Source organism: Rosa chinensis, chromosome 2, assembly GCF_002994745.2.
Source record: "Rosa chinensis cultivar Old Blush chromosome 2, RchiOBHm-V2, whole genome shotgun sequence".
NCBI classification, from domain to species: domain Eukaryota; kingdom Viridiplantae; phylum Streptophyta; class Magnoliopsida; order Rosales; family Rosaceae; genus Rosa; species Rosa chinensis.
In genome coordinates, this window is record NC_037089.1 from 51,603,382 (window position 1) to 51,625,294 (window position 21,913).

The window sequence follows — 21,913 nt, forward strand, 5'->3', positions numbered from 1 at the left end:
CCCCAATACACGACTATCAGCCATGTATTGCCTCCCAATAGACGTCTATTGCCTCCTAATAGGACTTTCATTCTCCAGAATGGGAACTAATCTCCCTAAATTTAGACAAATAAAACTTTGATTACAGAAAAAAAAAAAAAAAAAAAAAAAAAAACAAGGAGATTTCATCAATTCAAAACGTCTATTGCCCCCAGTAGACATTCAAAAAAAAATTTCTTTCCTTCTATCCCATTACTTAAAAAAAAAAAAAATCTGATTTGGGCACCCACGTCTCTTTTGTTCTTCAGCGGTTGTTGACAATCCCTGACTCCGGCATCATTGACAACCGGAGATCTCACTCCTCATCCAAATTCCAGTGTTCGTCGACCTCAAGCACCGAGAACGACGAGTTTGCGCTACGACAGGCCAGGTTGGGCGAGTTCCAATTGGATTTATCCTCAGCTCCGACGAGTTTCAATCAGATTAATCCTCTAGCTTCGGAGCTTCCACGGTAGAGAGAGAGAGAGAGACCAGAGGGCAAGGACCCAGGGGAGGCAGAAGCCTTCAATTTGTCGCCGAGGAGGTCGATCTCAACCATCACTGACATCCTCGCCTTCTTCACCGGCTCTGACAGTATCGTTCTCAAGAATCTCACCGGCGTTGAAAAACCAGCTTGGAAAAACCGAATGCAGCGTGTGCGGGCGTGCTCGAGAGAGAGAGAGAGAGAGAGAGAGAGAGAAGAGAGAGAATGTGCCGGCGTGGTGGAGAGAGAGAGGAGTAGTGGCACAATGTAATTTATTAATTAGGTTGAGGGTAGGATAGTTATTTCTTTTAAATTGGGTTGGTGGGAATAAAAATCTGTTGTTGGGATAAGTGAGATCATTTTAGTTTATTTTGGTGTTTTGGGTCAAGGACTCAAAATTTAAAGACTTTTTCCTTATGGGTCAAGGACCCTTAATTATCTGAAATAATGAAATAATAGTTTGAGATTAATTTGCAAGTGAGCCATTCCTAAGAAGCATTTTGTTAACTAACGGTAATTAAAACATAACACTAAAGTAAAAAAATAAAAATAAAAAATTTATGTGACGTTTTTTTTTTCCTTTCAATAAAAAGCGGTTTAAGCGATATTAACTCCTCTAGAACAACAAATTTTAGGTTATGGCACCCACCAAGAACTATAAAAGAAACGGAAAATTACAGTTTCGAACTCATTATTGTCCCGCCATTTAAATTTACTAACAAAATAATAACTACAAATGGGAAAGGAGCACTAAACCAATGCCAGCAAAAGTAGGGGGGAAAAAGTTGTAGCAAAGATTAAAAAATCAATATCAACGGAACATATACTAAAGAAAACACCTTTGAAAGCCTTCAAAATCTCAGCAACAAAAGATTATAATGGCAGCCATCCCAAACCAACAATAATAACCAAGGCTGATCCTGAGCTATGCCAAGTGGAGCAGTCGCCTCAAGCCACAAGTTCTCGGAGGCCTCCAATTTGTATACTTGCTTAGAAATACCATTGTTGATGCCCTAAAAAGCCCGAAGCATGCCGTATGCCCATTTCTAGCTCAATAAAGAAATACACATGCAAACCAAATTCAGAAAGACAAAAAATTACATATCTTCTCGAATCATCATGCCACGCATGTGGACCTCAACCACAACTACGCTGTTGGGGCTTATAGAAGTGGGTGTTGTGTGGAAGGTTATGGAAACACATAATGCTTGTCTATTGATATAGTGTCATCAGTAATTTCAATCTTAGGCCCGAAATACAAGCCCGATGACTTAAATCAATAACGAAATGGTGAATATGAGATTTTGGCCAACTTTTCCTTTAAAACCCAAAGCCCAAATCATAAAACACAACTTTCTTCTTGTAATACCCCGAAAATTCATTATTATTTTCGGAGGATTTTTCGAAATTAATTCAATGGTTGTTGGTGTCACGCCCCAAATTTTGAATAAATAAATTCAAATTCGAAATGCGAAAACACTTAGTTTTTTTTTTAATTTAAACCAAACATTAAACAGCACGAACTACAATCCTCTGAGGCTCTGAGTTTACAAAATAAACTGTATAACAATACAATATGTAAATACACTCACTACACAGCGGAAGACTCAACCTAAAGTACTCTTCAACGATCAAGCTACTAGAAGAACACCTCAGCTTTGACGACGGTTACTCTAACCTGCACAATAACCCTTACACCATGGAATAGTGCACCGGGTTATGACAACCACCCGGTAAGCTTTTGCATGCTCGTATAGTGGATTCTCCGTTGGTCTCTATCAGAACTATTTGTAGAACTAAAAACAAATCTCCATAAATTTCCAATGTTCATTCACCAAAAAATCATGTTATCTTCCCATTTATAAAAAGGTGGTGATAATGTAACTTTTTTTTAAAGGGGTTTGGAACCCAGCCTCACACCTGACTTATTATATTAATATTATTAGTGTGCAAAGAGAGGGACATAAAACCTTGAACTCTAGTACTAGTACATAAATCCTCGTAGAGAACATCCTAGATAATCACAGGAGCCTCCTCTAACCAAATATCATCCAGATAATTAAGACTAGCAAGGTGGGCCAATCTATGGGCTACACCATTTGCTTCACCGGAAATATGTCTAATCTGAATAAAGTGAAAACTTGTCAAATATGACTTACAGTCATCGATAATACGCCCTCTGTCAGATCGATCATCCCCACCTTGTCAAATAAATAATCAAGATAACTGAAATGAAGTAAGTTTTACTACTTTCCCACATTTTCTTTTCAAAATCTTCGATGCGTGCTACATTGCCCCGCTGGTTATATAAAAAAGGGTCCTTGACCCAAAGCCCCAAAATGAGGGAAAATTATCCCACTTACCCCAGTAAGAGATTTTTGTTCTCACTTGCCCATTTTAAAACAAAATGACAATTTCGCCCTAAGCTAATTAATGAATTTACATCGTGCCTCACTCCACGATCTGAACTCTCTCTCTCTCTCATCCCTCTCCGTTTGCTCTCTCTCTCTCTCTCTCTCTCTCCCTCTCATCGCTCTCCGACCTGCTCTCTCTCTCTCTCTCTCTCATTCCTCTCTGATCTGCTCTCTCTCCGTCTCTCTCTCTCTCATCGCTCCCGGATCTCCAACTCCGGCGAGGTTCGACCTCTCGCCCAGATTCCGCTCTCTCTCATTCCTCTCCGATCTGCTCTCTCTCCGTCTCTCTCTCTCATCGCTCCCGGATCTCCAACTCCGGCGAGGTTCGACCTCTCGCCCAGGTTCCGCTGCAACTCGCAGGTGAGCTCGACAGCGTCCAACCGCTGTCCCTCTGACAACGACCGCGTCCAACTGCTGCAACGCCCAGATTCTGTGCAACTCGCCGGTGAGCTCGACTGCATCCAACTGCCTCGCCGGTGCTGGTTGACTTTTGCTCGGATTCTGCTGCAGCTCGCCCAAGCTCGGCCGGCGCTGACAACGACGACCACGCGACGTCTTCGATGGCCTCCTGGACGTCACCGGTGCTCGACCCAGGCTGGGGCAGAGGAGAACGGTGATTGGGTGCCCAGAGCTTTTCTCTGGGTGCCCAAATCAATTTCTAGTTTTTTTTTTTTTTTAAATAACAAGACAGAAGGAAAGGAAAAAGGAAAAAAAAAAGTTTTGAATGTCTATTGCTCTCTAATTGACGTCTATTACCCATCTATTGGAGGGTAATAGACGGCTATTGGGGGGCAATAGACGTTTTGAATTTATGTAATCTCCTTATTTTTTTCTGTAATCAAAGTTTTATTTGTCTAAATTTAGAGAGATTAGTTCATATTCTGGCAACCGAAAGTTCTATTAGGGGACAATAGACATCTATTGGGGGGCAATAGACGTATATTGAGGGGCAATACATGACTGATAGTCCTCTATTGGGGGACAATAGACGTCTATTGAGGGGCAATACATGGCTGATAGTCGTCTATTGGGAGGGCAATACATGGTTAATAGACGTCTATTGGGAGGCAATACATGGTTGATAGTCGTTTATTGCCCCTTTATTGGGAGGCAATAGACGTCTATTGGGGGGCAATACATGGCTGATAGTCGTCTATTGGAGGGCAATAGACGTCTATTAGGGGGCAATAGACGTCTATTGGGGGCAAAAAAAACTTTCCGGTGGGTGGTAACCGGTGATCGGAATCCGGCGGCCGGTGATCGGAATCCGGCGGCCGGTGACCGGATTCCGGCGAAAATTGGTCGGATTCTGGCGAAGTTGGCCGGAATCCGGCGGCCGATGATCGGACTCCGGCGAAGTCCCCTATGGTTTCTCTCTCTTCCATTTTCTCTCTCTCTCTCTCTCTCTCTAAGTAACAAAGGTGAGGGTAAAATGGTATTAAAAAAATAATAAAAACAAAAAAAAATCTTAATGGGGTATTAGGGAAGACCTCCTTAGAGTGTTTTGGGTAAGAGGGAATTAAAAAAACTTAGTGGGGTAAGTGGGAAAAAAATCTCTAAAAATGGTGTAAATGGACAAAATCCCTATAAAAAAATAAAACATGGGAAAAGGAAGGTCATCATACAATAAAGAGAGTCTCCTAGACTCTTGTAATAGCCTCCCAAGCTAAAGGCTCGATTGCAACTCACAAGGTATTGTGAGAAGAGTATTACACTAGCTGGAAATATAAATACAACCCAAGTATGGTGAACAAAACAATTTAAAAACCAACATAAAACTTTTCCCCAAAAATCTCAGAAAATCAAGAAGAAAAATACACGAGCATGATTCTCAATCGTACTTGAAAAATCCCAAGAGAAAACGATTAAAAACTTAATGACATGTCTCACACATCAAGATATTCTTGATATAGCAACACTTCATAAGAAAACTATGTTTGCAAGATTAAATTATAACCATATATCAAGACCCCAATCCAAATTCTCAATAGAACTCAAAGAAATCATCACTAAAGCATTCCCAGTGCCAAAACTAAAATCCAATTTTCGGAAAGCTCACAATCGACGAATAAAATAAAATATTTTAATTCCGAAAATCACATTGGAAAACAATTCGTCAAAAATCATCATAAATCATAATTCATACTTAATTCTAGAATACTCACTGGAAAACATTATTCATAAGCTGTAAATCATGACTAACAACAAATCCCAAGTATAAGTGTAAAACTATATGTCATGACCAAAATCGTAATAACAAATCTGAGCATGAGAAATTCGTCAAGGTAATTAATTTTTCTGAAAAACCAAACCAACATGCTCAAACAATTAAAATGATATTTAAATAAATCATTAATTCGAAAAAAATAATTGCATGCATCATTAAAAATCAAAAGTCCACTCAAAGTATACAACATTAACTAGTCAGGAACAGGGATTCCTCGTCGAGGAATAACTCAATACATCGTCCTGTACATAGCATTACTCATGGATAGCCAATTGGAAGGTCAAAAGTAATTTTTATGTTAAATAAAAATGAAAACCCTAATTCATCGATCCTTTGAAACTTAAAGCTCGAGTTCTCCTTGGAATCGACCCAAACTTCACCACTATCATTCTTTCCACAATTCTAACGTTCTAAAACAAAAATGAAGGAAATCCAACAGTTGGATTTCCAATAATCTACATTCGAGAACCCGAACTGCGAAATTCTCTGATCAATACTCAACATCTGCTAATTTTCATCAAAATACAAACAACACCTTCGTATCATCGAAAGCTAGTTAACCGGCCAAGGTAGAAGGCCGGAAGCAGCGACATGTGCCCTCAGCGCCACCACTCTGACCACTGAATTAGGTAGTAATACCTATACTAAAAGAATCCTTACAACAAGCCCAACAACATTCCCAACTATATCAAAGTCAAATTTTAAACCTAGAAAATTACCTCGAAATGAAAAATGGACCAAAATCTTCCAAGCAACGATTCTCCTTCCTTGTTTTGATTCATGCTATGTTGTTTGGAGGGATTGCTAGACATTGGAAGAGCTTCAAAACCCAATTTGTTTCGTCGCTGAAGGTGGCCGGAGTTGTAAGTTCAGAAATGCTTTTTGGCTTGAATCTTCTTCCATTCTCCAAATCGATTGAAGCCACCACCACAGAGATGATGAGAAGGATGATGCAATTCGAATGGCATCGGTGGCCAGTGCACCACCCAGTGGCCGGACGGTGAAGATATCAGCTGGTCAAGATTCTGAGTCGGATGGTAACCGGATCACTGCTAGAGAAAATAGAAACTAGATTTGGTTAATTTCTAATTTAATTTGTATCAATAAAAATTAAAATATATTAAAGTTTTCTGATAAAATCATAATCTGATTTTTTTTTTCTTTCAGTTTCAATGTTTGTCTATTTCAATTTATGTCAAAAAATTAATAAGTTAACAACTATGAGCAAAGAAGAAGAGATTGATTTTTTTTTTCCGTGTTTTCTATTTTTACATTTGGTGTTCACAAAGGGTATTGCAAAGATTTTAAAAATCGAAGTTAACACTAATAATTTTGTGAATTGAATAACGAATTAACGACAAGAATGCAACAAAAAGACAAAAAATTAATAATAAATTCAAATTTGGTGGAGAAGATGAAGATTAATGTTATCCAATGACTACTTAATTATTTAATAATTAGTTATGTATTTAGATATCCTTACATATTTAGATTTTAGACAATTAGTGTACTTATTAATCATTTTATACTAGGGTAATATAATCTTTCAATAATTTAAATATTTATAGGGTGAAGTAAGAAAATAATAGGGTGGCAATAGACGCACCCTTATTTCTTTCTTGACTTGATGTATTTCTTGTTGTAAATCTTGAATTGTTACTTCTAGTTGTTTTTGTTTTTTGTCAAATCTTTGAAACATATTTTTTATGTTATAGAGGTCATTTGACTGACTATCTTTTCCTATATAATAATAATAATATAGTTCTCATGGTCCAGTTATGTAAGTGAAGCAATGTTATAGCGGCCCAAGCCCAAGAGTGGCCCATCCGACCGACTGAATTTCAATGTTGTCTTTCCTTGCATAGCGAAGTTGGCTTTTGTTTCTGCAACTAAAATCTGCTGCTTCCGAAATCCAGATTCTCAACCTCCCAAGTCCCAACTCTACTTCCCCCGCAAGGTAATTTCATCATTGCTTCCATTTGTCCTTTCACTTCAAATTGTCACTAGGGTTTTCTCTCTACTCCAATTTTCCCTAAACCCTAAACACTCAATGCAAAAATTTTCTTTTTTGTTTTGCTTCACTCTTATCTCGGCTCTCTCTGTTTTTTTTTTTTTTTTTGAACTTCTCGGTTGCGTGGATTGGTAAATTTCGACTGTGGTTTTCATATTACGTTGATTGATTTATACGTAAATTTTGGATTGGTTTCTGTTTTTGATATTTGTGATTGTGTTAATTTGTTCGTGAACTCGACATTTTGTGCCCTAATTCTAATTTGTTGTTGATCAGGATTTTATTTTAGGCAATTGGGTTTTATTAAGTTTTAGGCTTTTGTGTATAGTAGCTTTGGATATTCAATAATTCCGTAGAATTGTGTTGTTCTACAGCAACTTGAACCATGGAAGAAGAAGATGATTTGTATATACCTGTGGCAAAGCGGAGAGCGATGGCAGCGCAGAGGATTCTTCACCGGAAGGGGAATGCCTCCGGGCTTGAAGAGGAATCGGAGAAAGCCAAGGCTGATGAAGTGAAGCCTAGTCTTCTTGTGAAAGCTTCACAGTTAAAACGTGATGCTCCTGAGATTACTCAAGCCGAGCAGCTAGTGCAGCAAGAGAAAGAGATGATTGAGCATTTGTCTGATCGCAAGACCCTCATGTCGGTTCGTGAGTTGGCTAAGGGAATCACTTATACGGACCCTTTGCCCACAGGTTGGAAGCCCCCATTGCAGATTAGAAGGATGCCGACAAAGCACTGTGATTTGATTCGAAAGCAGTGGCACATCATAGTTAATGGCGAAGATATTCCACCGCCTATTAAGAATTTCAAGGATATGAGATTTCCTGAACCGATTTTGAAGATGTTGAAAACCAAGGGGATTGTTCAACCGACGCCCATTCAGGTGCAAGGTCTTCCGGTGATTTTGTCAGGGAGGGATATGATTGGTATTGCATTTACGGGTTCAGGAAAGACGTTGGTTTTTGTGTTGCCATTGATTATGATGGCAATGCAGGAGGAGATTATGATGCCAATTGTTCCAGGAGAAGGGCCTTTTGGATTGATTATTTGTCCATCCAGGGAGCTTGCAAGGCAGACTTATGAAGTAGTGGAACAATTTCTGGCTCCTATGAGAGAGGCTGGGTATCCAGAGATAAGGCCTTTGTTATGCATTGGTGGAGTGGAAATGAAGTCGCAGTTGGATATTGTGCGCAAAGGTGTTCATATAGTTGTTGCTACTCCCGGGAGGTTAAAGGATATGCTGGCAAAGAAAAAAATGAACCTTGATAATTGCAGGTAAGGGTTGTTGATTTCATACTTCCAACTTTGTCTCATCTCTATTCTTGTATTGGGTTAGATCCTCATTATACCTTTTTTGCACCGACATAGAAAATCACCTTAATCCACTCATTCCTCTTTAAGGTAATGGCTCTCTACACTTTAGTGTTAGCTTTAGGAACTCTACGAAATCAGTGTCATATCCTTTACAAATTGGTTATCTTTGTGCTTTTCCTCATCTGGATACAGTTATACGCCATAGTTTTAGAGTTTATTTTTTTGTTCATTTTGATAGGATGGGCTTCTCCCTCTCTTGCATATGTTGTGCATTGCTTCTTTATAACAAGGATACTGAGCTCTCCTCTTTTTCCCTGCAGATATCTAACTTTAGATGAGGCTGATAGATTGGTAGATTTGGGATTTGAAGATGACATAAGAGAAGTTTTTGACCATTTCAAAGCTCAACGACAGACACTCTTATTTTCAGCCACCATGCCTGCAAAAATTCAGAACTTTGCTAGAAGTGCTTTGGTTAAGCCTGTCACTGTCAATGTTGGACGAGCTGGAGCAGCAAATCTTGATGTGATTCAGGAGGTTGAGTATGTGAAGCAAGAAGCCAAGATTGTTTACCTTCTCGAATGTCTACAAAAAACCCCACCTCCAGTTCTGATATTCTGTGAAAATAAAGCTGATGTCGATGATATTCATGAATATCTTCTGTTAAAAGGAGTGGAAGCAGTGGCCATTCATGGAGGGAAGGATCAGGAAGAGAGAGAGTATGCCATTTCTTCCTTCAAGGCAGGGAAGAAAGATGTCTTAGTGGCAACTGATGTTGCCTCAAAAGGTTTGGATTTTCCTGATATTCAACATGTCATTAACTATGACATGCCAGCAGAAATCGAAAACTATGTTCACAGGATTGGACGAACAGGAAGATGTGGCAAGACTGGAATAGCAACAACATTTATAAACAAGAACCAGAGTGAGACTACACTTCTAGATTTGAAGCACCTATTGCAAGAGGCAAAACAGAGGATTCCACCTGTTTTGGCTGAGCTTAATGATCCAATGGAAGATGTTGAAGATATTACTGATGCAAGTGGAGTTAAAGGTTGTGCCTATTGTGGTGGGCTTGGTCATCGTATCCGTGATTGCCCAAAACTAGAGCAGCAGAAAAGCATGGCAATTTCCTCCTCTAGAAGAGATTATTATGGTTCTGGTGGTTACAGAGGAGAAATATGATATCTTACATATGGGCCTGTACTGTAGTTGAAAAATGGAAAACTGATTTTGGGGACTGTTTTGTTTATTAATACATGAATTTCAGTTTGGAGCTTTTCTGCAGTTTTGTTGTGTACATATTGGTACGAGTTTCTTCAGATTTCTCTTGTTCAACAAATCCTGTTTACTGTGTATCTTAAATTTGACAAATTTAGCTATTGAAGAAGAGTGATATACTATGATTATCCAACAATGATATTCTGGCCAAAGACGAATTCTTCAAACATGGTTGTTACAAATACAATTACATTGTTTTTTAACTTTTTTTCTCTAGCAATCTATAAATCAGAGCAGAACAAAGGATTACAAAAGCAAACCACACCCCCCCCAACCCTCCACCCAAAAAAAAAAAGGATACTGATATTCATTGTGTTAACAACAGCACTGACAAAGTATGAGCTAGATCTTGTCGTAAATCATCCGATAAATCTGATCCTGCTGTCTTGTCCTGTTCATCCACCAAATGCATCGAAATCAGTTAGCACGCAGTTCAGGTAGTTAACCATATGAGAGCTGAGAAATTATGAAATGATAGTTGCAACGATAAAACCCCAAGAATCACATAACACAGTATTCAGTATTTGAGATTTTGGGGTCACCTCAAAGTGACCACAGAATTTACCTGTGAGGAGGTCTCACTTCTACTTCCATCATTAAACTTGAGTTCTCTTGTTAAAATTTGAAACTGCTGATATATCTCATTTATCAACTTCCTTCTTTCTTCTGCGCCCTCAAATAATTCTTGCTTCATACTTTCAGTTTCTTCTTCAAGAATCCTCATTCTCTCATTTAGTTCTTCGATTTCATTAGAGGAGCACAGTACAGCTTTACCCTTGCAAGAAAGGTTCACCTGACTGCTTGAAAAACCAAGTATCAGCGACTTGTTCGCAGCCATTTCAGCACCCTTGGTCCTTGACTCAATCTCTAAGTTGCACTGATACGATGCTCTTTCAATTTTGATCCTATTCATTGCTTGCTCACTAGTGCTTGCACCATCGAATCTCGAAAGCTCCGTAGTTGATGAACATATTTCCAACCCAGGCTTGAAAGCTTCCATTCCAAGAAATATTCAGAGTTCTGCAAATGCAAAGTACAAACTTTTCACTCTAATCTCACAAAAGATGGGATGAATGAAAAATACCTTATAATAGGTATACACACACACAAACAAAAGAATACCAAGTACTTCAAATGGAAGTTTGCAATTTGGTATACCAAAAAATTCCCATCGAACTTGGCAATTTGGCTACAAACTTATATATGCGTGCTCATACCGAGAAGTATGAACTTTACATATGTATGCGCATACCGAGAATTCGTTTAGGAGCTGTGTACTGACTACTGACGCATAGTTTGTGAATCACTTGGTGAACAAGTTTGGTGAAAGGTATTTGATGATCCCAACACTATTGAGTTAAAATTGGCATGTACTATAGACAAGTTGGTTGGAGAATGAATGATGGTTGCTTCAATACTTTGCTTCATTTCTAAGAGATCAGATGATGTTTGGAGTTATGCCCTACGGGCAGCAGTGCCTGTTGCAGAGTTGTAGAGTTGAAAGAAGTGAAATTCAGGATTACTTTCTCTCTTATAATGTGAAAGAGGAAATTGCTATGCACTTGCACCGAGTGTATTCTCTCTAAATATATCTGCATTCATTTTGGCAGCTAATGTCAGCAACTTCAATAAAGCTTCTGGTTATGAGGTAATCTTTTTGGTAATTAGTAGGCGAATATTTGGATCCATTCCAGAAATCTTTTCAGGAGCTGATAAAGACTCGGCTTTGAATTTGGCACACTGTTATATGTATAGTAGGCGAGTTTGGCTCCATTCCAGAAGATGCTTCTGGTCTTATGCAGAACTTCTAGTGACCAATAGAACTAGACACACTAATAATCTTTAAATGCGTTATGATTCAGTAATCTCTTGTGTAATTCTCCCTAACCTGATACTTTTTCAACCAAAAGAGAAAAAAAAAAAAAAAAACTGATACTCGATTACTCTGAAGTCTTCTTTACTCCTCTACAGATCCAAAAACAAAGTGATTAATTCGTTCTCTCAGATAAACTAATGGGTTCTTTTAATCCATTTCTTTCATTTCATCCACTATCATTATGCAATGGGGGAATAGAGTAAGCAAATATTGAGTTTATGATATTTCGACATTCTCCTTCTATACAATTTTAATTGATTTTGCCATTTCGGATACATTTATTATGGGGAAGGGAGAAAGTATAAATTCCTTCGTTTTCTCGTTGGATTCTTGCAATGGAGAAAAACGTTCAAGAGAAGAAACTTTAATAGATACAGGAGAGGAGACTTGAAATATATATATATACTCAGTTTGCTTGCTCTTTATTTGTTTATATTGGGAGATAACAAGAGCAAACAGCAAACAGCAAACAGAAACGTAGATACAGGTGGACAAAGTATCTTATCTAATTGGTTCTACAAGGATGTAGATATTTCAAGCCTCCACTTCATCTTCACCGGATGCAGGGAAAACAAGCTAAAAATAGAAAAACTAAAAATATATATATCTAAGAACAGACCAGCTAAAATTAGTCAATTGGCACCTCAACCTCCATTTTTAGGCCATGACCACCAAGAACCTGCGTAGACACAGAGCAGTAATGAAATTTCTCAGATGCCTCTTTTGAATTAATTAAAAAATTCATAAAACAATGCATAGCTATTGCTGATAGCGCATAAAGTACACATTAGTGTCATTCACCTTGAATGCCTCAAGAGCATCATGAAATATATAAAGAAATGCAGACTTATGGAAGTAGGATTTTCATGACCGCAAGTGAGGTGTCATTGGTACGTATCAAAACAGTAAATACATATAAAATTTGATGAGCTACAATCTCCTATGTTCTGGTTCAAGTGATCCCTTATACATTATAGATAAAATCACACTCTACAGCCTAAATCACACCTTTGTTATTCCTTCTAATTTGACTCCTTTTTCTATCATTAACTCCTTGGACAAACAATTTATATTTGCACAGGAAATCTAAATTTGAATAAGCCTAAAGATTTAAGGAGGCGAGCGAGAATCCAATGAAATTTCTGATCACTTCAATATTTGAAATCTCTACCAAGCCTCCGAATTCATCAAATAGAAAAAAGAAGACTTTATCATGCAGCATTTATGTCATTCCTCAATGTCCACTTTAATCGATAATCATGAGTGTGAATGCATTACAGCAAGGACTTGGCCTCAGATCACGAGGCGATGACTGAAAACATTTCTCAACTTAATAACATATGCTTCTGTATTATGATGCTTCATCCTCAGTTACTGCAACTGCAATGCATATTTCTGAAACTGCCTTAATGGATAATTTATGAAGCAAAAGACAAACTGAAGTTGCCTTTAGAGTACAGACCAATGGCTGGAGAAGAAGATATTTGGTCCTTATCTATTGTACGGACCATTGAGTTGTTCAGATAAAGCAAGAGAACTAACCTCTCTCTCTCTTCCTCCCTCCCTCTCTCTCCCTCCCTCCCTCTCCCCTTCAACAGTGTGCAGTTAACTGCTAATGCAATTAGATGATGCTGAACATTTCACATGCCTTCCAACAAGGCTCTTAATATCAGTCTGATATACCCAAATCTACTTAAATAACTTAGTTAAGTGAACCCTCAATCATCACATGATTTGTGCATAAAACTACCAATAATAATACAGTAAGACTAGCTGGAGAAGTCTCCAGAGTTGATATCAAGCTTATTTTTGCATGGTGTTTAAAACGGAGAAGAAAGGAGTAAGATGATAGAAGTAATGGTTATATTATTTAAGCAATCATATGAAGCCTATAAAAGTTTAGAGCATTTCATGTCATTTAATATACGCGAGTGTACCCATCCCCTCTCTACATGCCAAATAAATGTTCTGACAGGAAAGCTATGATTGTACAGTGTAAAATACCTTACTGAAGTCATCTAATGTCAAATAAGCTCCCCTTGAATATCCTGATTCTTGCAAGACTTGGGTCAACACTTTCTGCAAATGAAAGACCAAAGTGAACAACGGGCAGAATGCGATAACGTTAAGTGTTGCTGTGAAATCTAAGACAAAGAACATTTTAACAGGTGCATACAACACACATCATTTTATGCTGGAAAGAGATGTAAATACGACAAAGAACATTTTAACAGGTACATACAACACACGTCATGTTATCCTGCAAAGAGATGTAAATACAACAAAGCATATAAGTATTGCAAAGATTAGGACAAAGAGGGAATAGGATACTATGTTCATGATAGACACAATTCAGAACACACATTCTATTTTAGAATTATCTTATGTTCAGCAATAGTCATCTATTATAATTATTATCCAAACTTTCAAGAATGGGACAATAGCAAATATCATGAACACGGGATCCACTTTATGAATACTAAATATGATGGAAGTATATACTTCTTTGGAGGAAGAGAAACATTATCCGAGTGTGAAAAATGGCACTAAAATGTGAAGATATCCATCACATACTATCCACTTGATGAATGTTTATATCTCCTATAAAATCCATTAGAATAGAATTTCCGACTGATAATACATCATGTTTCTCTATAATTCTATGATATCCACAAGCTCCTTATTTGAGACATTTTCAGTGACTTTGTACACAAGGACTGTGATTATCAAAGAAGTGTGATAAGCATGTCAAGCATTGTTGAAGTTAGACATAGGAAAACCTATCAATTGAGCATGTTTCCCATCTCTTTTCAATAAACCTAAACTAAAAAATTTCTCAATCTCATCTGGTTGAAAAACTAGATCATACTCACTGCAAAATTCATAGTTCAGCAACTGATAGCTTTAACAAAATTTAGAAGATGAAGTTTCAGCAAAATTTTGCATAGCTTGAAGTAATATACACCAGTTTCCCGAGTTTCAATCGAAACCCTTAATTCTTGTCCTCCAATTCTGTGTGTGTGTGTGTGAGTGAGTGAGTGAGTGAGAGAGAGAGAGAGAGAGAGTTGGTATAACTTTGGTTTTACCTCTCTTTGCTCGTCAGACATAAATGAACCAGACATATCCCGGAGCACTTCTAATATATCATTGAAAGACACCTTTCCATTGCGGTCTGAATCATATACCTTGAAAATAACTGAAAAACAATGTTACCAACTTAACCATATGCAATAACTTGCTAGAGCATGCTATCAAACTTGTAACTTAAACATAATCGAATAGATTTCACAAGAAGCAGTTCACTATAAAAGATTAAACTTGACATGACCAAAAGACTTACATTCAATTTTCTGCTGCATAGTAGCCCTAGCACTAAACGCAGACAAGAAAGCCACAAAGTCCTTAAAGTTCAAACCTTCCACCATCTTAAGCAGCCTCTAAGGAAAAGCACATAACAAAGCATAAGTTACTGAACACATAATTGCACAACCAATCAAATAGAAAATATACTCAAGACTCAATTCTGGTTCAAACAACTAAATAAAGTGGACTACCTGAGATATTGGATTCGTTGCTAACTCGGGTACTGATAAGAATTCATCAGATGAGATGAAACCCTTTGCATTCCGATCCAGCTGACAAAATCTTTTATACAAGGATACAATTTCTTGCTGGGAAACTGATTTTGAAAGCAAAATCAGATCACGTATTACCATTACTCACAACAACAATAACAACAACAACAAACAAAAACAAAAAGAACCAATAAAAAAAAAAGTAGAAACCTTGAAGAAACAAGAAAAAGAAAAACCTACATAGATTATGGCAGTGCTCCTGTACTTCTTCAATGTCATACTGAGTTAGCATCGACGAGGTACTTCCCATTCCTCCTCACTGCAATATTTGAACAAACCAACAAGAACCCATTAATGATTTACACATAAAAGCCAAAACCCAGAAACGAATGCGTAAATCAACATAATTCACTACTTCACAAGGTTATATGCACTGTTTGGTTGCTGAGAAAAAAAAATGGCGGCAAAAGGAAAACTAAATCTTTACAGGGTCCAAAGTTCTAATATGGCAGAAGCAGGAAAAACTAAATCTTGGGAAGCCATTTCAATATAAAATGCTTAAAGATCAAAAGGGTAATTACCAGAATTGTTTCTTTATCTTCTAGGATGCTGAGCCGTGAAAGATGAATTGGCTGGAAGCTTAGCTACGATTTGTTTTGGGAGAATATAAAGATAAGGGCCTTACCTTGTCAACATCGATAGACTGGAAAAACAGACATTATTTGGTCTTGGGAAGTGACGATGAGGAAGTTGTTGTTTTGGTTAATTCCCAAATCACTTCCTCATCTTTCTCTTGGGGGATCCTCTGCCGTTGATAGTGATGATAAATCATCATGTAGTTTATTTGGTTTGGTTTTAGCATTCTCCAAAATGTTTAATGTGGTTTACTGAAGTCAATTTCTCACCAAAACATGTGGCTTTAATTTCTTTAGTATGTACTACTTAATAGTTAATACCAACCACACTCACAATGCTACTATAAATAGCAAGTCATCAAGACCACCGAAAGCAGAGGCTTTGTGAAGCCGGCAGCACAGCACAACCCCACTTACAGAATTCTGCATTTATCATAGGACAGAAACGATGGCTTCAACAAACTAGGGTAGGTCATATTAGATTGCTCAAGTAACAAGGAACAGAGTGTCAGACACTATCACATTCAATGCTTAAACTGTATGGCCGACTCCAATTTCCATTGCACCAGTTCTTGATCATGACATTGAATCAAACAGCAATGTTCTGTGAATAGACCTCATTAGTAAAGCCACTCCTCCCTCCTTTGCAAATCCAATGTATTCATGTGTCAATGCATGCCCAGATACTTTTTTCCATGCACGAATCAGTTTGAACAAGTATTTTGGTGCTGACAATACAGAGGCAAGCTTTCGGCCATGAAGGAAAACATATATGGGCAAGCCCATCATAACATTTGTAGATATAGCTTAACCCGCAATATAATGAAAGATGGAAGCATAGAAAACTACATCTCCGGCAGAAATTATACTGCCACTCGAATACAAAAAATGTTGAGTATTGAGTAACAAATGCAACGAGTGCCCAAAGCAAACGGAAGCCTGACAGCCCCCAAGATTTGCATTATTATAGACAACATACAAAATAATTCTAGCATGCATCAAGATCCCGGCATGGAGGAGGTTTTGGCTCACTGAGCAACGTAGTATTTCCTCCTTCTGGTCCACCCTTAATGCGCTTGGGATTTTGAGTGCCAGCCTGAAAATGTGGAAATGAAGTTATACCAAACAAGGTAAGCCAATCTAACAAGAGACCTAAACTAGGAGAGGAGGGACTAAAAGAGTTTTTGTGATATACTTTTTATATGTTTACTATAGTTATACAGTGGTCCAACGATATAAATACATATAAAAGAAAAACTGGGATGAAACCCAATAATTATCTCTAGTGTCCTTACCGGAGGCTTCTCGCCTTTTCTTAACTTCTCAACTATTTCCACAACTCGCTCGGGAGTAACATCTTCCTGAAATTGGAAGAACAAATATTTTATCAATTCAATCCAATAAAGTGTAGACACAAAGCAATAAAGGTGAAGTCAAGAGTCAAGACCCACATAATAGTTGTATGTATATCCCTCCGATCCATTTGAGTAATCTGCCACTGTAATCATAGGAGCATTCACACAGCATCCCTGCAAATAACCAACAACTTGAGTCATGTCATGTTTAATTCATGCACGATGGATTGCAATAAGTTTTCAAAAACAGATGTACAAAAAGAAATGGTAAAAGGTGGATCAAAGATCCTACTGTATCTATTTAAGATCGCAGATGGGCCAAGTGGTGAACCAATGAATAGTACAAATAGCATAATGAATGTACAGCACAACTAAGGTAAACAACGGAAACGTTTAAATTCTCTTAATATGAACTTTATATCCATCAGACACAGGGACTTATGTTTTCCGCCACTCTGTTTACAAGCCTTTTCACCAGATGTTAAAGTAAAACTATCAAGGGACCACCAGTCTCTTTTTCTTATTCTCTAATTCTCAGCAGCAATCCGGCATGAACCAAGCAAAACCAATACTAAAGAATAGCTAGAAGCTGAATGTTCAGGCCACTCAATAGTTGAAGAAACAACTCACCATGCATTCCATTTCGCCGACAGAGAATAATCCATCCTTGGTTACTTCTGCATATCAGCAATGCAAGAAACTTATTTTACACATACTATTTTCCTTCCAAAATCTTAAAACTGTAGAAGGAAGAACGAAATACTCATAATATATTGTGTAAGACTCACCATTGCGTTTCACTCCTAGGTGTTTCAGTAAAGCTGATTCAATATCGCGTGAGCCACGAATCATACAGGGTGTTGTGCCACATACCAGAAGATGATATTTGCCCACCTGAAACCAAAAAAAACAAAAAAACATGGGTACTAGAATTTACATAATAAAATACAATGAAAAAATAACTAAATTTACACTTTCTCACCTTTGTCCTGTTGAACATTGAATAAAACGTTGCAACTTCATATACACGTATAGGAGCAACTTCTATAACCTTCGCTACCTATATAATCCACACACAAAAATTATCAACATGAATATTCATATAGACTCTTGCATTCCCAAGCAGTATAACATTCTATCCAGCAGCATGAAGTTTAACTGGAACTTCAATCAGCACAACAAGGAGCTTTTAATGTATTGAGCAATGATAAAACATTTTAATGAATAATGAAACTTCCATTTCAGGTAAAAAGCCAGTATCACATATATGTAATGCAAAAAAGGATTTGAATTTTGGTTAGACCGATCCAACCAACCTAAGTTTTGCACATTTGAATCAAGGAAATTTCATATATTACATAAACAAATATCTTGACCTGAATCAAACGTAGAGCAAAGAAAGGTAAAGGGATTTCCAACGCCAGCAACCCCAAAGCATACATTTCAAGCAATAAAAATAATTTAACTATATCATGTAGTTATATACAGTTTGAATAGTGAATCTTTCATGGTTTATGCTATCAGGAAAGCATACACCATGAAATAAGAGTAGAACTCAAGAGCTTTGGGCAGTCCAAGTAAAGATTTCATAACTAGGCAAACATAGACATGATTTATCAACCCAAACTGATAGGTGGGCAAAAATGGATGTAATTTACAAAATACATATTAGTGAAAACTGCTTTCATCATCCGTAGTATTCATTATATATTTTTTTATTATAAGTATCTCATCATTTAAGTTGATCTGGCGACCAAACAAAAATAAAAGATCCGCCATACCAAAATGTGTTCAGATTTATAACTACTCGAATAACAATCATTTAGATTTGTTCAAGTTAGTTACTGAGATATATACTTTACAACTCGCCCTACCTATTTAACCACTTGAGATACCATAATTTGAACATTTCAATTAGCTTAATGAATCCGGGAACTAACATAGTAAAGCCCTTACAAATTCCTTTGTTTTCTAGGATTCCTTAAACACAATGAATTTGTAACCTGTGCATGCACAGCTAGACACTGACCTACCAAAACCGCCCATGGCCATCTTTAAATTGCAGATTTACACTACTTTACAAAAATAATACGATATAAATGTATCAATGAATTTTCACAATAGAAGAACAACTGAATACACCACTAGCTCATGAAACAGGCTTATGTGATCAAAAGAAAGTAACAAAAACAACTCTAGTCTGGGCACTATTTGCACCATGTAATACTGCAATAACAGAATCTTCTATCTTAAATGATGGCCAAAGCACCAAAACTGAAATAAAACAATGCTAAACATTCTGCAATTATCAGGCCTTCATATTTTCAATTCTTGGTCATTATCTCTCCAGTACTGATTGCAACATTACTATATGCTCTTAAGTCTTACCAGAGATTTTTTTTTTTTTTTTTATGCATGTAAACCCAAATCAGGTAGGTAGAGTACTAACGTTTTAAATCTTGCAAATGAAGGATAAACAAATGAAACGTGGGCCGAGTGTATGTTGGGGTGCAATAGTTTAAAAGTTCAACAAACATAAGTATGTCTATCTATATTCACCAGAGAGATGCAGGGACTTGCACAGATGTTTCAGTGACATGTATAGAAAATGTGTACAAGCTAAATACCATTTAAACAAGCATTCAAGGCAACATACTGCATTCATTGCGGAAACAGGGAGCCATCCTCCATGCTGCTGCTGTGCAAGATCCAGCAGAGGAATCACTGCAGACTGCTTGTAGTTGGATGGATAATGAGAAAGTATCTCTTTCGCCTACACGTGAATATAAAACAAATAAATAATCTTACATGTGCCAAGCAATGCATATGATCAATGCCTATGGTCAGACATGTCATGCTATATCATGAAGATCGATCAACACAACAAAATGTTGAAAACATGACACGTAAATTGGTCTATTTAAACCCTGTCGGACATTACAATTGAATCAATCTAACTTCCACTGAAATGAACATCGTTGTTCCTAACCTACCCCCTAGTCAACCTATGATCAACAGCAATTTTGCATAACGTATGAGCAAAGATTCAAACTTGCAACCGCAAAACCACTAAAACAAAGACTGCTTCAATTCCAAGTTGCAAATGCAGTATTATGTACCTACAGCACAAATTCTACAAACAGAACCGTGACGACGCAGTGTATAAACCTTAGAATCAACACTGTTGGACACACACACTGACAACCCAACCATCTTCTCACAACATTTTTTTACCAATTCACCCCGCATTGACCACATTTACTGCATAAGGTACCTAAGAAAACATGCCAATACAAAAGAAAAAGGTGGAGAAAAAAAAGAGAGAGATTACCTTCTCTTTGTTAACATCGCTAAATTCCCATGGAAGTTCTGGATTGTTCTCCGGCGAATCAATATGCTGCCCAATGTTTTCGAAACACATTCAATAATACTCCAATCCGTTCAATGAATTAAACAAGGAATCACGGAAAAAGTGAAGAAATGAGAGGAACTCACGTAGTTGAGAGCAGTGGATAAGGATCGAACCGAAGAAGGCTGCAGATAAGTTTGTATCAGAAATCTGTGATTTGATTTGGGGAAGAACGAATATGGGAGAGGAGTTACCTGAGTGAAGATTCGGCGGATCTCTTGGAGCCGAGTGGAGGCGAGTCGGCCCAGCATTTTGGTTTCAGCTCGGAAGTCAGTCACACTGAGCGAGCGAGCGAGAGAGAGGGGAAGAGATTTCCGATGAACCTGAGGCTGATGGAAGGGGGTGTGGAAGAAGACTACGGACCGTTGGATGTCGTTTTCTGTGGCTGTGATGAGTAGAATGGGCTGGGCCGGAAGGAAAGACAAACATGAGGGAGTGTGGTTGACATGAGAAGCAGATTACTGTTTGGTAAAATAAGTAAATTACTTTTTTTTTGTCTTTTTATTGGTTGTCAATTGCCCTTTTTTTATAATTAAATTACTGTATTTTTCGCCTTTCAAAAAAAAAAAAATTTACTGTATTTTTCATGGGCGGTAAATCGTTTCATATTTTGACAAAGAGGCAAAAAGAAGCCTTATGTCTTACTCTTAAGCTTCTAACAGACTAAAATTCTACTCCAGCAGAATACATAAACAAAAGTTAAATTTAAGTGCAACTAAAATCCTAATTAATACTAACTTAGGGTTGTTCTCTTGTTCTCTCCCGAGGAACAGCCGTCACTCTCCTATTTTTCTCTTCGTCCGACGGTGCGTCGCTTTGATGTCGTCGTCGGACGGGTCTCCTTGGTCTCTCCTATTGATCTGCTCCCCTTTCGGGTTAGGTAGTGAGAGTGGGGGCAAATAAGCCCCCTAGATCGGGTCTGATCTGGAGTATCTGGCGGCTTGTGAGATGATGGGTGAGGTCCTGCACGCTGGGTTTGAGCTGTGGAGGAGGTGGATGTCGGACTCGTCTGGTTTCGCAGTGGTCTTCTCCTGGTCGTGTGGTCGCTGCTCTTTTTGATTTGGCTGGAACTTGAAAGGACGTTGGTTTCTTCATTCTCTTTTGGACTGGATCGACGTGGCGGATGCAGGTGGCGTTGGTGGACGAAGGCGGGCATTCAGGCGGGTTTGGCCGGGTTCATGGTCTGCAGCTGATGTGTTGGGCCTCATCTTGGGTCTCTGTTGCTGGGCTAGGGCAGTGTCTGCTTTGTTGGGCTCTGTCTTCTTTAGGGTTTTTAATCTAGATTTTTTAGATTTCAGCCAGCATTTTATT

General features: G+C 37.9%; 4 protein-coding genes across 11 annotated transcripts; 1 reads left to right on the forward strand and 3 right to left on the reverse strand.

The window, feature by feature from the left end:
* The first annotated feature begins 6,967 nt into the window (after positions 1 to 6,967).
* On the forward strand, positions 6,968 to 9,758 carry LOC112190862 (DEAD-box ATP-dependent RNA helicase 35). 3 transcript variants are annotated; one of them, XM_024330366.1, is made up of 3 exons: positions 6,968 to 7,100; positions 7,529 to 8,432; positions 8,792 to 9,758. In XM_024330366.1, exons 2-3 carry the CDS (start codon positions 7,540 to 7,542, stop codon positions 9,654 to 9,656), a joined length of 1,758 nt encoding a protein of 585 aa, XP_024186134.1. In that variant the 5' UTR covers positions 6,968 to 7,100; positions 7,529 to 7,539; the 3' UTR covers positions 9,657 to 9,758. The 3 variants fall into 3 exon arrangements, with proteins under 3 accessions (XP_024186134.1, XP_040369320.1, XP_040369319.1); XM_040513386.1 differs by having other exon boundaries at positions 7,043 to 7,100; positions 7,511 to 8,432; XM_040513385.1 differs by lacking the exon at positions 6,968 to 7,100 and adding an exon at positions 7,124 to 7,285.
* A 144-nt stretch (positions 9,759 to 9,902) lies between these two features.
* On the reverse strand, positions 9,903 to 11,673 carry LOC112190866. Of its 4 annotated transcripts, none has more exons than XM_024330374.2 (3): positions 10,875 to 11,673; positions 10,318 to 10,772; positions 9,903 to 10,143 (listed from the first exon to the last, which is right to left on the reverse strand). In XM_024330374.2, the coding sequence occupies exons 2-3, from the start codon at positions 10,750 to 10,752 to the stop codon at positions 10,060 to 10,062; spliced, it is 519 nt and encodes a 172-aa protein (XP_024186142.1). In that variant the 5' UTR covers positions 10,753 to 10,772; positions 10,875 to 11,673; the 3' UTR covers positions 9,903 to 10,059. The 4 variants fall into 4 exon arrangements, with proteins under 4 accessions (XP_024186142.1, XP_024186139.1, XP_024186141.1 ...); XM_024330371.2 differs by having other exon boundaries at positions 11,005 to 11,672; XM_024330373.2 differs by having other exon boundaries at positions 10,911 to 11,672.
* A 303-nt stretch (positions 11,674 to 11,976) lies between these two features.
* On the reverse strand, positions 11,977 to 16,336 carry LOC112190865 (calcineurin subunit B). 3 transcript variants are annotated; one of them, XM_024330369.2, is made up of 7 exons: positions 15,889 to 16,336; positions 15,444 to 15,522; positions 15,183 to 15,307; positions 14,969 to 15,065; positions 14,715 to 14,824; positions 13,633 to 13,707; positions 11,977 to 12,307 (listed from the first exon to the last, which is right to left on the reverse strand). In XM_024330369.2, the coding sequence occupies exons 2-7, from the start codon at positions 15,511 to 15,513 to the stop codon at positions 12,257 to 12,259; spliced, it is 528 nt and encodes a 175-aa protein (XP_024186137.1). In that variant the 5' UTR covers positions 15,514 to 15,522; positions 15,889 to 16,336; the 3' UTR covers positions 11,977 to 12,256. The 3 variants fall into 3 exon arrangements, with proteins under 3 accessions (XP_024186137.1, XP_024186136.1, XP_040369321.1); XM_024330368.2 differs by having other exon boundaries at positions 15,785 to 16,336; XM_040513387.1 differs by lacking the exon at positions 11,977 to 12,307 and adding an exon at positions 13,235 to 13,276 and having other exon boundaries at positions 15,785 to 16,336.
* Positions 16,337 to 16,599: 263 nt separating this feature from the next.
* Positions 16,600 to 21,002, reverse strand: LOC112190863 (NADH dehydrogenase [ubiquinone] flavoprotein 2, mitochondrial). Its single transcript, XM_024330367.2, has 10 exons — positions 20,797 to 21,002; positions 20,689 to 20,727; positions 20,525 to 20,590; positions 19,850 to 19,966; positions 18,176 to 18,253; positions 17,982 to 18,087; positions 17,824 to 17,870; positions 17,290 to 17,367; positions 17,134 to 17,199; positions 16,600 to 16,934 (listed from the first exon to the last, which is right to left on the reverse strand). Exons 1-10 carry the CDS (start codon positions 20,851 to 20,853, stop codon positions 16,827 to 16,829), a joined length of 762 nt encoding a protein of 253 aa, XP_024186135.1. The 5' UTR covers positions 20,854 to 21,002; the 3' UTR covers positions 16,600 to 16,826.
* Positions 21,003 to 21,913: the final 911 nt, after the last annotated feature.

Excerpts from the sequence above, each read along its gene's own strand:
- LOC112190862 (XM_024330366.1), top strand. The coding sequence starts at position 7,540 with ATGGAAGAAGAAGATGATTTGTATATACCTGTGGCAAAGCGGAGAGCG. Across the intron at positions 8,433-8,791 it reads ATGAACCTTGATAATTGCAG|ATATCTAACTTTAGATGAGG; the intron begins GTAAGGGTTGTT and ends TTTTCCCTGCAG.
- LOC112190866 (XM_024330374.2), bottom strand. The coding sequence starts at position 10,752 with ATGGAAGCTTTCAAGCCTGGGTTGGAAATATGTTCATCAACTACGGAG. Across the intron at positions 10,144-10,317 it reads GAAGTGAGACCTCCTCACAG|GACAAGACAGCAGGATCAGA; the intron begins GTAAATTCTGTG and ends GTGGATGAACAG.
- LOC112190865 (XM_024330369.2), bottom strand. The coding sequence starts at position 15,513 with ATGGGAAGTACCTCGTCGATGCTAACTCAGTATGACATTGAAGAAGTA. Across the intron at positions 14,825-14,968 it reads TATGCAGCAGAAAATTGAAT|TTATTTTCAAGGTATATGAT; the intron begins GTAAGTCTTTTG and ends ATTGTTTTTCAG. Across the intron at positions 13,708-14,714 it reads TGTCTGACGAGCAAAGAGAG|AAAGTGTTGACCCAAGTCTT; the intron begins GTAAAACCAAAG and ends TTTCATTTGCAG.
- LOC112190863 (XM_024330367.2), bottom strand. The coding sequence starts at position 20,853 with ATGCTGGGCCGACTCGCCTCCACTCGGCTCCAAGAGATCCGCCGAATC. Across the intron at positions 17,871-17,981 it reads CCTAGGAGTGAAACGCAATG|AAGTAACCAAGGATGGATTA; the intron begins GTGAGTCTTACA and ends GCTGATATGCAG. Across the intron at positions 17,200-17,289 it reads GATATACATACAACTATTAT|GAAGATGTTACTCCCGAGCG; the intron begins GTGGGTCTTGAC and ends TTCCAATTTCAG.